Genomic DNA, 14,189 nt, shown 5'->3' with positions numbered 1-14,189 from the left:
TGTTTTCCTGGAGAATGAATACTACTTCAATGTATATAGCAATAATTGTTAATCTGTGCCCATATTTAGCAGCCCTGGTAGCAAAGTGGGTTTTGAGTCGGGCTGTTTACTGCAAGGCTAGCAGTTCAAATCCAACAATTGCACTAAGGGAGAAAGATGAGCCTTTCTGCTCCTGCATAAATTTACCGCTCCAGATAACCTATATAGGGTTACTTTGAGTCAGAACCAACTCAATGGCACACAGCCACCATCACCACCACTACACATCTCATACAAATTCAAAATTATTGTACATATTTGAAAGGGTTAAGTATGCCAACAATCAATGAACTAATTCATTTTAAAAACAAAACAAACCAAAATCCATAGCCACAGAGCAATACCGACTCATAGCGAGCCTATATGGCAGAATAGAACCTCCTCATAGGGTTTCCAAGTAAGCAAATTGCCACGTTTTTCTCGTACAGAATAGATATTGGGTCTCTGACCTTTCATTCAGTTAGCAGCTGAGCCCTTACCCCAGGATTTTAAATGCAGTCTAAATAGCAGAATTGGAAAATAGGAATATAGGGTAAACACCATTCCTTTTTCATGGTTTAAGAATGCTGTGATAAAAGAAATAACAAATTGGAGATCTCTATTTTGCTTATTTTGTTTTTTTATTGTAAAATGAACTACTTAACCATTGTTTAAATGATAGTATTTGTGTTTTAGAGCAGGTAAAATCATGTGGCCCACCTCCTCAACTGATCAATGGGGAAGTTAAAGAGGCAAAGAAAGAAGAATATAAGCATAAAGAAGTGGTGGAATATGATTGCAATCCCAAATTCCTATTGAAGGGGTCTAAGAAAATCCAATGTGTTGATGGAGAATGGACAACTTTGCCTATATGTGTTGGTAATATACATAAAATCAGAAAATTTGTTTATATTCATATAAAAACAAGTTATGTTATAAAGATAAACTTATTTTTGTGAAATTTCGTAGAGGAAGAGAGTACATGTGGCGATATCCCTACACTTGAACATGGCTATAGTTTGCCCTCTGAACCTCCCTATCACCATGGAACTGTAGTGGAGTTCAGTTGCGAAGATTCATTTACGATGAATGGATACAAATTTATTAGATGTGTTCTTGGAGTTTGGACCGAACTTCCTCAGTGCATTGGTGAGAATATACTTCTCTAATTAACATTTAACTAGGTTTAATATATTTACTGTAAAAATGTATTTAGAAGTATTGTTGAAAATCTCAGGCTTTAAGTTATAATGAATCTAATCATTTGTTCTCTATAGCACTGCATATGCTTACAGGGTAAAAATATAAACTAGGAGCAATATATTCTTGCATTCCTGATATTAATATAGTTTATTTCTATGAATGTGAAGCTAAATGTTACTTATAGATTGCAATATTATATAATATTAAATAAAAGAAAAAAGTGTCAGGCAAACTAGAACTGTTTTGCATAAATATCATTGTTGTTATTATACAACTCACTTCTTCACTTCATGGAAAATGAAGACATAAAGTTGAGAAAATGCCCATTTTGCTTCTCTCATCTCGCTCAAAACTCTCAATGTTCATTATTCAGACTATTTCAAATACAGCAGGAAACAGTAAATGTGCTGCCGAGTGTGTGGCCATAGACTATCTCAATCAGAGTATAAATAATTTAGTGTCCTCAGGCAGTAGTGGGTGGATCAGGAAACAAATCTGATTGATTGACTTCTATCTGTAGGTGATTCATCCTGCTTCCTGATGGCTAGGTCTAAATGGCAGGAGGGGGCCCTAATTCATATGTCCTTTAAATGGGTGTTATGTAAACTCTGTTTGAATCCTTCATTCAAAGATTTCTGGATATCCACTATTAGTTAATCATTAGATTTCTGTATGTTAATTAATACCAGGCAATGGTGAAGCTGAGACTCAAATTCCATAGAAGTAGGAATTTGTACCTGTTTTGTTAACTGCTGTATTCACAACATCCAAAAGATCCACTGACATATAGGAGACATTCAATTAAGAGTTTGTAAAATGAATCAGTAAACTGTTGCTGATTAATCCTTACATTTTTTATGTAACATATTCTTGATCATGGCATGGCCAATTCTTTCTGATACAACCTCACATTTGTCCTCTCTAATCTCACCATCTTGGGAGAGAACAAGTGGGGGAAGGATCAGAATAGCCACTAAAGCCTGACAGAACTGAGGAGATACAGGTATGGACATTCTTTTTTTTTTTTTTTTCATATCTGTCCATTGTTCATTGGTCTCTCACTGACTGCGCACCTCCATTCTGATAACTAGAGGAGATAACTGAGCAAATGGATACCCCACCGCCACCCCTGGAGAGTTCTACTATGCATGTGCATAAATCTTGAAATTTAAAGCAACAGTTTCTACATAAATCCAAATGGCCACCACGCGTCTGTCTGTCGTACTGTGGTGGCTTGTGAGTAACTATGATTCTGAAGGCTATGCCACCAGTATTTTAAATAACCAGCAGGGCCATCCATGGTGGACAGGTTTCAGATGTGCTTCCCGGCAAAGAAAGACTAAGAAGAGTGAGTGACTAACTGCTTCCAAATCTATAGTCACTGAAAACCTTATAAACAGCAGAGAAACACTGTCAGATACACTGCTGGAAAATAAGTCCCTCAGGTTGGAAGGCGCTCAAAATGCGACTGGGGAAGAGATGCCTCCTCAAAGTAGAGTTGACCATGATGACACGAATGGAGTTAAGTTCATGGGAGAAAAGCCCACAGAAACTTCATTTGCTGATGGGGCACAACTCAAAATGAAGAGAAAGAGCTGTAAACATCCACTGAAAATTGGAACAAGGAAAGAAATATGAAACTGGGAAAACTGGAAGTTGCCAAAAATGAAATGGAATGCATAAACATCGATGTCTTAGGCAATAGTGAGCTGAAATGGACTGGTATTGGCCATTTTGAATCTGACAACCACATGGTTTACTATGTTCCAAATGACAAATTGGAAAGGAATGGTGTTTCATTCATTGTCAAAAAGAACATATCCAGATCAGTCATGAGGTACAATGCTGTATGTGATAGGACAATATCCATGAACCTTCAGGGAAGCCCAGTTAATACCACTGTTATTCAAATTTATGCACCTACCACTAAAGCTAGTGAGAATGAAATAGAATTCTACCAACTTCTTCAATCTGAAATTGATCAAACATGTAATCAAGATGTATTGCTCATTACTGGTGATTGGAATGCAAATGTTGGGAGCAAAGAGGAAAGACCAGTAGTAGGAAAATATGGCCTTGGTGATAGAAATGATGCTAGAGAATGCATGATAGAATTCTGTAAAACTAATGATTTGTTCATTTCAAATACCTTATTTAGAAAGCGTAACAGACGACTATACACATGGACCTCACCAGATGGAATCCACAGAAACCAAATTGACTACATGTGTGGAAAGAGAAGATGGAAAAGCTCCATATCATCATCAGTCAAAGCAAGGCCAGTGGCAGACTGTGGAACAGACTATCAATTGCTCATAAGCAAATTCAAACTGAAGCTGAAGAAAATGAAAACAAGTCCAAGAGAGCCAAAATATGACCTTGAATATATCTAACCTGAACTTAGAGGTCATCTGAAGAACAGATTTGATACATTAAACACAAAAGACCGAAGACCAAAAGACTTGTGGACTGACATCAAGAACATCATACGTGAAGAAAGCAAAAAGTCATTAAGAAAACAAGAAAGAAGGAAAAAGTCAAAATTGATGTCAGAAGAGACTCTGAAACTTGCTCTCCAGCATTGAGATGCTAAAACAAATGAAAAAAATGAGGAGGTCTAAGAGCTGAACAGAAAATTTCATAGATCAGCTCGAGAAGATAAAGACAAAGTTATAATAAAATGTGCAAAGATCTGGAAACAGAAAACCAAAAAGGAAGAACATGCTTAGCATTTCTCAAGCTGGGGGAACTGAAGAAAAAATTCAAGGCTCGACTTTCATTACTGAAAGATTCTCTGAGCAAATTATCGAATGATACAGAAAGCATCAAGAGAAGATCAAAGGAATACACAGAGTCACTGTACCAAAAGGTAATGTTTGATGTTCTCCTTCAGAGGTAGCCAATGATACTGAAGGAGGAAGTCCAAGGTACATTGAAGGAATTGGCAAAGAACAAGGCACTAGGAATTGATGGAATACAAATTGAAATCTTTCAAGAAAGTGAGGCAGCACTGGAGGCACTCACTCATCTCTGCCAAGAAATTTGGAAGACAACTATATGGCCTACTGATTGGAAGAGTTCCCATTTGGAATTGTGCCCATTCGAAAAAGAGGTGACCCAACGGAATACGGAAATCATCGGACAATCTTTTTGATGTCTCAAGCGAGGAAAGTTTTACTAAAGGTAATACAGAAGTGGCTACAATCATACATTGACAGAGAATTTCCAGAGTTTCAAGCCAGATTCAGAAGAGGCTGTGGAACGAGGGGTATCATTGCTGATGTCTGATGGATCTTGGCTGAAAGCAGAGAATATCAGAAAGATGTTTCCCTGTGCTTTATTGATATGCAAAGGCTTTCGATTGTATGGATCATGACAAACTATGGGAAACATTGCGAAGTATGAGTATTCAGGAACACTTAATTGTACTCATGAGGAATCTGTACCTGGACCAAGAGGCAGTTGTTCTAACAGAATATGGGAACACTGAATGTTTTAAAATTAAGAAAGGTGTGCGACAAGATTGTATTATTTCACCATACTTATTCAACCTGTATGCTGAGCAAATAATACAAGAAGCTGTGTTCTATGTAGAAAAACTTGTCATCAGGGTTGGAGGAAAACTCATTAACAACTTGCAATATGCAGATGATACAACCTTGTTTGCTAAAAGTGAAGAGGACTTATAATATTTACTGATGAAGATCAAAGAGCAGAGCCCTCAGTATGGATTGCATCTTAATGTCAGGAAAACAAAAATCCTCCCCACTAGACCAATAAACAGCATTCTTATCAACAGAGAAAAGATTGAAGTTGTCAAGGACTTCATTCTTTTTGGATCAACAATCAGCACTCATGGAAGCAGCAATCAAGAGATCAGATGATGTATTGCATTAGGTAAATCTGCTTCACAAGAACTTTTTAAAGTGTTGAAGAGCAAAGATGTCAGCTTGAGGACTAAGGTGAGCCTGACCCAAGCCATGGTATTTTCAGTAACCTCATATGCATGTGAAAGCTGGACAGAGAATAAGGAAGACCGTAGAAGAACTGATGCCTTTGAATTATGGTGTTGTATGAGAATACTAAAAGTGCATGGGCTGCCAAAAGAACCAATAGATCTGTTTTGGAGGAAGTGCAGCCAGAGTGCTCCTTAGAGACCAAGATGGCCAAACTTCATCCCTCATACTTTGGACATATTGTCTGGAGAGAACAGTCGCTGGAGAAGGATATCATGTTTGATAAGATGTAGGGTCAGAGAAAAACAGGAAGACCCCAATGAGATGGATTGACCAGGTGGCAGCATGGATGGAATCAAGTGTGGCAACAGTAGTGAGGTTGGCCCAGGATCGAACATTTTTTCGTTCTGCTGTGCATAAGGTCTCTCTGAGTCCGTGCCGACTGAATGGCACCTAACAACAACAATTTCTATAAGGAACTCTGGTAGCGTAGTGGTTATGAGTCAGACTGCCAACCTCAAGGTCAGCAGTTCAAAACTACCAACAGTTCCTCGGGAGAAAGATGAGGCCTTCTGCTCCCATAAAGATTTACAGCCTCGCAAACTCTGTACAGGGTTGCTATGAGTCGTTACTGAGTCTACGGTACTTAACAACAGCAATCTCAATAAATGATTTCACCTCTTTCCACATGGATGGAAACTCAAGATAGTATCAGGCATGAGAACTTACAGCTTTTAATTCTAACCTATATCAAAAGCTCAGCTTCAATTATTATTTCCTTTTGGACGCAGAATTCTCCACAGATATTTGGATACTGTAGACCTTTAAAAGTATAAAAATAAATGTGTTGCCTTTGAGTCAACTTTAAGTTAATTATGAGACAGAGCATAAGTGCCCCAGAGGGTGTCCAAGGCAGAGTGTCATGTTTTTCTTCCAGGGATCAACTAGAAAGCTGGGTCAGTTGGTGGGTTTGAACTGCTAACCTTTGGATTAGCAGCCACATTCTTACTCCACAATAGTGTATTTTGATCTCTTTCTATTCTGGAATCTTCACTCTTACAGACATGTTTATTTTTCATCTAATAAAACAATCCACTCACAAAACCATCTGTCACATGACATATCAATTACAGTACTTCTTGACATAGACCTCCTTGCAATTACTCTCCATCAAAGACTATCTTGCTTTGTCTCCAGTAATACTTTAGACCCTATGATAGGTTAATTTTTCCTAAAAAAGGGAAGAATTTTCCCTTAAAGTCTCTGATATATTTTAAACCAGCCTCCTTTCTTTCTTTCCAAGTTATATTACAAATCTTTACTTTTCTTTGCCTAGTTACTTGACATTTTTAAATTCTGTTCCATCTCAATAAACTTTGCTTTTTATAATAATTAACAACAAATACTATCAAAGACATACATGTTATCAAATACAAAAAAGACTCCCATAATCTTAGAATTATTGAAATATGCAGCTATATAAGCATGATCTATATATTAACTCATTTAGATGAGCAAATATTTATTATTATGAAATTATAATGCAGTTTGATTTCCAGATATTCTGAAATAGCATCTCAAGATAATTAATTTTTTTATGCTTTTATTGTGAATTGGGTGATAATTTACATGGCAGAACATCAGCTTTACATTCATCCTATAGTATTTTGTTTTATTGCAATGACTACAATCCCCTCGATGCATCATCTTTCAACAACATTTGTTTCTATTCCCTCAGTTTTTTTTTGGGGGGGGGGAATGTATAAGCACTTGGGAATATACAACCATTCAAACAACCAAAGGGCACACCCCACTGGCCCACTCCCTGGCCGTCAGTACACAGCGCCTTTACATCCCTGAGTTCAGAGTCCCCAACCGTTTCATCTCTTCACGACATTTTCTCTGCCTCCATCTCTGGTGTCACTTCTTCTCTAGATAGGTTCCTACACTCCACACTTGTCCTTTGATGGTCCCAGGGTCTTCTGCTCCTAGACTGCAAGAGCAACCACTCCCCTCCTTTAGTTACAAAGTTTCTACCTTTATATTTGCAACACTCACAATCAGTCCTAATAGCAATTATTCAGTATTGAACCATAAGAGTCTTATCCCTATCTTCTTTCACCAGCCCTATCCAGACAGGTTGGAAACCACTCAGTGGAGATTCTACCTTCCCCCTCACCCTTGGAAACTAGCTCCCATCTTGAAAGCTTGTAAGCCAGTCAACTTCGTTCCTGTGTAGTGCTCTCAGTTTGGATAGCCAATGTCTAAGTTGCCCATCTTTGTCAACTCTGTGTACTGAGGGGTTGGGAATGATCCTCACTGTAAGGATTTGTTCCCTCTTTTGAGCTACTACATCTGTAAGTATAAAATGGTGTAGATGATTCAAAAAAAGGCACCTCTTAGACTCTTCCAATTGCAAAAGTGTAAAACATATTTATGACAGATATTTACTCTCATATTTCCAAAGATGAATGCAAAAGTTGTTTATGCATTATAGCTTATCTCAGGCAGTATTATTAAGAATAACTTGATTGAATTTATAATCATAAATCCTTATTTCATTATATCATTGATTCTGTAGCTTTTGTTACATAGCAGTAGCTTAGATTCTTTATAATCAGTCATTTTCATGGGAATATTCTCATTTTACAGTGACAGAACAACTTAAGAAGTGTATATTACCAAGGTTACGTAAAATTGAATCAGTCTCACCACCAGATCAGATTGTATTCAATCATACTGATATCTTCATTTATAAATGTAAAGGAAAATCTGAAACCAGACAATCAACCTGCAAAAATGGAATGTGGGATCCCACGCTAACTTGTGAAGGTAAAGTCTTGTTTACGATGTTTTTAAAACTGTGTGCTTTTCTTCCTAACTTTTAAAAGCAGTATTGTTATGTCTTTTAAAAAATTGTAGAGAGGTATTATTACAAATGCTTAGATTTGTACAAGCTACAAGGTATTTCAAAACCCAGTGGAAACACTGTTACTAAATAATAATTATATCGTCTGTATTTGTTGGGTATATAAAAATCACACAGAAATTCGGTGGATTTACTTTAACATCTGGGCGCAAAGTGTGTTCATTACATTTGGATTTCCATTGCTTCATTTGTTTAATTACACACAACCAACCTATACATATGCTTATTATCTTTATCATGTATTTATCTGTTTTTCTATCTCTGTCTTAAAAACCCTGTGACATCTTGGCACCTCTACTTTCAAACGTATAGCAGAGTTCATTCCATTTTACAGAGTTTCTTTTCTTTAATTTTCATCTCCAACTATGATAATCCATGTGCTGTTAACATTAACACTCTTATCAATATATACAGTTCTAGCATATACAGATAGTAATTTTATATAACAGTCCTACAGCAAATCTAATATCTGCAGACCAACATGTTAACACTTCTTCATATTTAAGGTAGTAATATTCATATGCCATTCTGCAGGAGAAAGATGAGGCTTTCTGCTCCCATAAAGATTTGCAGCCTCAAAAACACTGTGCAGGGTCAATATGAGTCAGAATCGACTCCACGGTATGTAGAACAAACAACAATATTTATATGCAGTGAAGTTCATTTGTTCTTCTGCATTGTATCCCAGAAGCTTTGTAGTTTTAATATTTACATTTAGATACATCATGTATCTTACTTTGCTTTTTGATGAAGTGTTAAGTAGGGATTGGCGCTTTCTTTTTTACGCAGATAGCTAGTTCTCAAAGCATGTCTGGAAAAAAAACCTTTGAAATAAACAGCAATTGATTATTTCTAGACTCTTTTTCAGCTCAGTTCCTTATGCCCAAATTGCCTTGATAGCTTCATAGTAAGTTGTGAAGCCTGGTATTTATTCTCAGATATGGTTTTCCTTTTCAAGACTGATAAAAGATTGGTAGTACAGTGGATAAGAACTTGGCTGCTAATAAAAAGTTTTGCAGATTGAACCCACCAGCCACTCTGCAGAAGAAAGGTATGACAGTCTGCTTCCATAAAAATGTACAGTCTTGGAAATCCGGTGGGGTAGTTAGTTCTGCCCTGTCCTATAAGGTAGTTATCGTCTGGAATTGTCTCAGCAGCACAAGATTTTAGTTTCAAGACTGATTTAGTTATTCTGGCATTTGCATTTCAATACTAATAACAGTACATCAATTTCTAGAAAATATCCTAGGAAATGAAAGAGGTAGTTAGACAATGAAAGAGATGATATCAAATGTATAGAAAAATTAGGAGAATTAACTTCGTAACCATATTGGGTTTCCAATCCATGGACATGATATATGTCTCTATTTATATCTGCTTCATTATTCTCAGTAATGGTTTTAGTGTAGAAGTTGTATTGTTGTTGTTTTTAAGTGCCATAGAGTTGGTTCATATTCATAGCGACCCTTTGTAGGGTTTCCAAGGAGTGGCTGGTGACTTTGAAATGCCTACCTTGTGGTTCAAACTGAACTTGAGGTCAAGTGCTTATCCTATGAAGCCACACCAGGTGTATAGCAGTTGCAAAAATAATTACACATCATTTACATTTTTGTTATTTAAATGTTATTTTAAAATAAAATGTTCAATTTTTGAGTACAAGTATAAAGGGATGCATTTGATTTTGTGTATTAATTTGTACTCTGAAGGAATGCTAAGCTACATAACTTATTTCAGTTATTACTTTGTAGATCTCTTTGAACTCTCGGTAAACAACTATATCATTGAAAATTAAAAGTTTATTCCTGTCTGTACCATTTATAGATTTTTGCTAATTTCCTTAACTTCTAACATTGTCTAGGACATCAATGTTGAAAGGAAGTGTTGAGGGGCAACATTCTTGATCTTTTCCTGTCCATTGAATATTTAGCTACAATTATGATACTAGCTTTCCAAAAACAAAACAAGCCAAATCCACTGCCCAACATTGAGCTGGTTCCAACTAACAGTGACCCTACAAGACAAAGTAGAACTGCCCCACAGGATTCCCAAGATTGGATAGTTTCATGGAAATTGACTGCTTTATCTTTCTTCCATGGAGTGAGAACCCCTGACTTTTGGGTTAGCAAGCAAGCACTTAACCACTGCACCACCAGGACTCTTTTAATCAGTCTTTTCAAAGAAACTCAAATTTAGAGAGCATCTACTGGGCTTCACAATTTATTGTGAAGCTACAGTTTTTAAGGTAATGATTTGGGCAGAAAAGTAGATAAATAAATGAACTGAATGCTGTTATTGTTAACTACCACTGAGTTGCTTCTGACCCATAGTGACACTATGTAGAGTTTCCAAGGAGCAACTGGTAAACTGCTTACCTTGTGCTTTAAGCAGACTTTGCAGTAAGGTGCACTAACCCTCAGCACAGAGTCCCAAAATATACCAGCACTGTTATATTCAATTACTTTTCATTTAAAAAAATTTCCACATATATTTTTAGTACAACTGGCTGTCCATATTATAAAAGGTCACCATCACTACTTGACACTTCACTCAAAAATGATGTTGTTAAGTGCCATGAAGTGGGTTCCAAATCATAGCGACCCTACATGGTTTCCAAGGAACGACTGGTGGGTTTGAACAACCTTGTAATTACCAGTCCAGTGCTTATCCTACAGCACCACACTAAGATATGTAGTTGTTGTTAAATGCCGTTGAGTTGGTACTGACTCATAGAGACCTTGTATAGGGTTTCTGAGGAGCAGATGTTGGATTTGAACCACCAAACTTGCAGTCCAAACTGACTTTGTGATCCATCGCATTGTCCTGCAGCGCCACACCATGACTCCTATTAACCAATGTTATTGTTATTGTTGTTAAATGCCATTGAGTTGGTTCTGACCCATAGAGACCCTGTATAGGGTTACTGAGAAGCATCTCTTGAGCTTGAACTGTCAACCTTGTGGTTCAAATAGACTTTTCAGAGAGATGCAACTCAAAACAATGAAATATTGTGGTGTTAGGGGAGAATATTGAAACACTACAGACTCGACAAGAATGAACAGATCTATTTTGGAAGAAATACATTTGAGTTGTGGTATTAGGGAAGAGTATTGAACATACCACAGACTGCCAGAAAAAATAACAAATCTATTTTGTGAGAAATACAGGAAGAACTCTTCTTAGAAGCAATAGTGGCTTTGTCTTGCTTATTTGGACATGTTATCTAGAGAAACCAGTCCATGAGAAGGACATCATGCTTGGTAATATAATGGTTAGAAAAAAGGAGGATGACCCTCAACAGTATGGATTGCCATAGGGACTGCAGCAATGGACTCAAATATAGGAAAGAAAGTGAGGATGGCACAAAACCAGACAGCTTTTCCTTTTGTTGTTCACAGGGTCCTGTGTGTCATTACTGATTTGATGGCACATAATATCAATGGTTAGAATATCAATGGTTATAAGAGGTTTCTCATAAATTATCCTAGATTGATCACATAATCAAAGAAAGAAACTAGAAGGAAAACTATAAGAATATAAATCAAAAGTGACAATATTTAGGTGTTATAAAGCTATGAATTACTACTTGTGTAAATAACCAAAATAATAATTAATATATTATCATTCATGATACTTGATACTGAATATTCTCTATATTAAAATTATCCTTTTATATTTAATTTATGCTTTTTAAACTAAACAATCTGACTTGAATATTTTTAGGACAAATGAAACAGTTATGCCCACCTCCTCCTCTCATTCCCAATACTCGAAATATGACGGTGACAGTGAATTATAAGGATGGAGAGAAAATATCTATTCTCTGTCAAGAAAATTACATAATTCAAGAAGCAGATGAAATCATGTGCAGTGGTGGGAAATGGCAGTCAGTACCACGCTGTGTTGGTTAGTACTTCATATCTTGAACATTCTTTCAGAATGAAGTTAATACTCTACTGTGCTTTGCATACATCTGTTACTCTCTATAGAAAACAGTAATTGCAATCTGTGTGCCCAAATTAATCAACATTCATTCACTTATACTGTGAAATAAAGACAGAATACTCAGGAATATTATTGAAATATCAGATAAAATTTTGTTATTATTTTATTATCATGATGAAAAGGATAAAAATTATAGGGGGTATTTAATAAGAGAATAGTACCGTAGATATCATTTTGATATGTAGCCTTCTAGGTTTTTGATATTTGTTCAGATTATAAATTATATTACTTATTTAAATGGACTTTATTTTGTAAGTCCAAGTAGTATTTGATTTGATTTTTCATTTTAGACATTATATTTATGCTCTGTTTTGATCTGTTATTCATGTAGAAAAAATTGCATGTCCTCCACCACCTCAAATTGAATATGGAACAATTAACTCATCTAGATCTTCAGAAGAAAGGGAAGAAACATCTGAACATAGGTACTCACATGGTACTACATTAACTTACATCTGTGAAGATGGCTTCAAGCTCTCTGAAGAAAATGGGGTAACATGTCACATGGGAAAATGGAGCTCTCCGCCTCATTGTGTAGGTGAGGCATATGACAAGTACAAATCTATTTTCATAATAATTGATTAAAAATTATCAGTTCCCATCAAAGGCAAAAGACAATATAGTTTAGATATATTTATGGGATTGTTTACGTACATTATAATTAAAATTTTATGCATGAGTAAATAATCTTATTTTTGTTAAATTCATTGGTTCATTATTGAGTCACTTTAAACTCTGGCATTTATTTTACCTTGAAAGATGATGTGTAGTATAATTGAATCTACCTATTTATAGTGTAGTAGTACTGGTGTGGCCCTGATGGTTAATGCACTGGACTGCAAAGTCAATTAGAACCACAAGGTTCAAGCTCACCAGCCACTCCTTGGAAACCCTATAGAGGGTCACTATGAGTCGAAACTGACTCGGTGGCACTTAGCAACATTTATAGGGTAAGAAGCCTTGGATTATAGTGGAGTGTGAGTTGGCCTGCTAACCACAAAGTCAGAAGTTCAAATTCACCAGCCACTGTGCGGGAGAATGATAAGACTTTCTGCTCCTGTGTGAGTCAGAACTGATTCGGTGGCATACAACCAACCACCACCACCACCATTTACAGAGTCATCATGAGTGAGAATTGACTTGATGGCAGCTGGTTTGGTTTGGATTTGTCATTTATTTAGACGTTATAGCATTTGCTCTGCCATCCAGCATGGTTACATTTAAAAAAATTGGTATTTTTCCTAAAGTGTTTCTTCTGATTAGTTACAGCATAAAGGTATGTCTTCTTAAGGATAGTTCCTCTTCAATGCTATTCCCTTTAACGCTAGTGATTGGTAAAAAATCATTGGCTATATTCATAAGTGTTCTCTAAGATTTTAATTTCAAATTATTTATTAGGTTGTGAAAGACAGTAGAATGGTGGATTTAGAAAATGTTTGTATACCTTCTTTGTGGTGTGGTAGTAGCTTCTGTGTTTTCATTTCTTTTCAAATTAAATGACTACATAGTACATATTATTAAGTTTCAGATGAAGTGAAACATGAATGCATTATTTCATTGTTTGTCTGTTTTTTTAAAGGACTACCTTGTAAGCCACCACCTATGATTTCTGATAGTATTCTGTCTCATGAGTTAGAAAGCTACCAACATGGAGAAAAGTTTACCTACACCTGTATTGATGGTTTTGGGATTGATGGACCAGAATATATAAAGTGTATAGGAGGAAAATGGCCTACCCCACCAAAATGCATCAGTATGTATCTTGAATGTTTTTAATTTAAAGTATATTCTATGTCATTTTATGAATGATGTTGTTGTAGTTAAGTGCCATTGAGTATGTACTGACCCATAGCGACCTTATGCACAGCCAAAGGAAACACTGCCGAGTCCTGAGCTGACCTCATTATCATTGCCACTGTGAGTCCATTGATACTGCCACTTGGCCAATCCATCTCGATGGGGTTCTTCCTCTTATTCTCTGACTGTCTGCATTACCAAATGTGATATCCTTCTCTAGTGACTTGTCCCTCCTGACAACATGTCCAAAGTATGAGAGAAGAAGTTTGGCCATCTTGGCTTCC

The 14,189-nt window shown here is 36.3% G+C and overlaps 2 protein-coding genes across 2 annotated transcripts in view; both read left to right on the top strand.

Moving 5' to 3' along the window:
• The window catches only part of LOC102824771 (complement factor H-like), a 522,059-nt gene that overhangs the window by 47,566 nt on the left and 460,304 nt on the right, over positions 1-14,189 (top strand). The window lies entirely within an intron of this gene.
• Positions 1-14,189, top strand: part of CFHR5 (complement factor H-related 5) — a 138,205-nt gene that overhangs the window by 8,490 nt on the left and 115,526 nt on the right. The window contains exons 2-5 of the mRNA XM_006834190.1: positions 715-897; positions 988-1,167; positions 7,830-8,009; positions 11,827-12,009. Coding sequence (XP_006834253.1) covers positions 715-897; positions 988-1,167; positions 7,830-8,009; positions 11,827-12,009 — 726 coding nt within the window. The remainder of the gene's footprint in view (positions 1-714; positions 898-987; positions 1,168-7,829; positions 8,010-11,826; positions 12,010-14,189) is intronic.

This window comes from Chrysochloris asiatica, unplaced genomic scaffold (genome assembly GCF_000296735.1).
Source record: "Chrysochloris asiatica unplaced genomic scaffold, ChrAsi1.0 scaffold00009, whole genome shotgun sequence".
NCBI classification, from domain to species: Eukaryota; Metazoa; Chordata; class Mammalia; order Afrosoricida; family Chrysochloridae; genus Chrysochloris; species Chrysochloris asiatica.
Note: the sequence above shows the minus strand (reverse complement) of the source record. Positions and strands in the feature narration are given on the sequence as shown.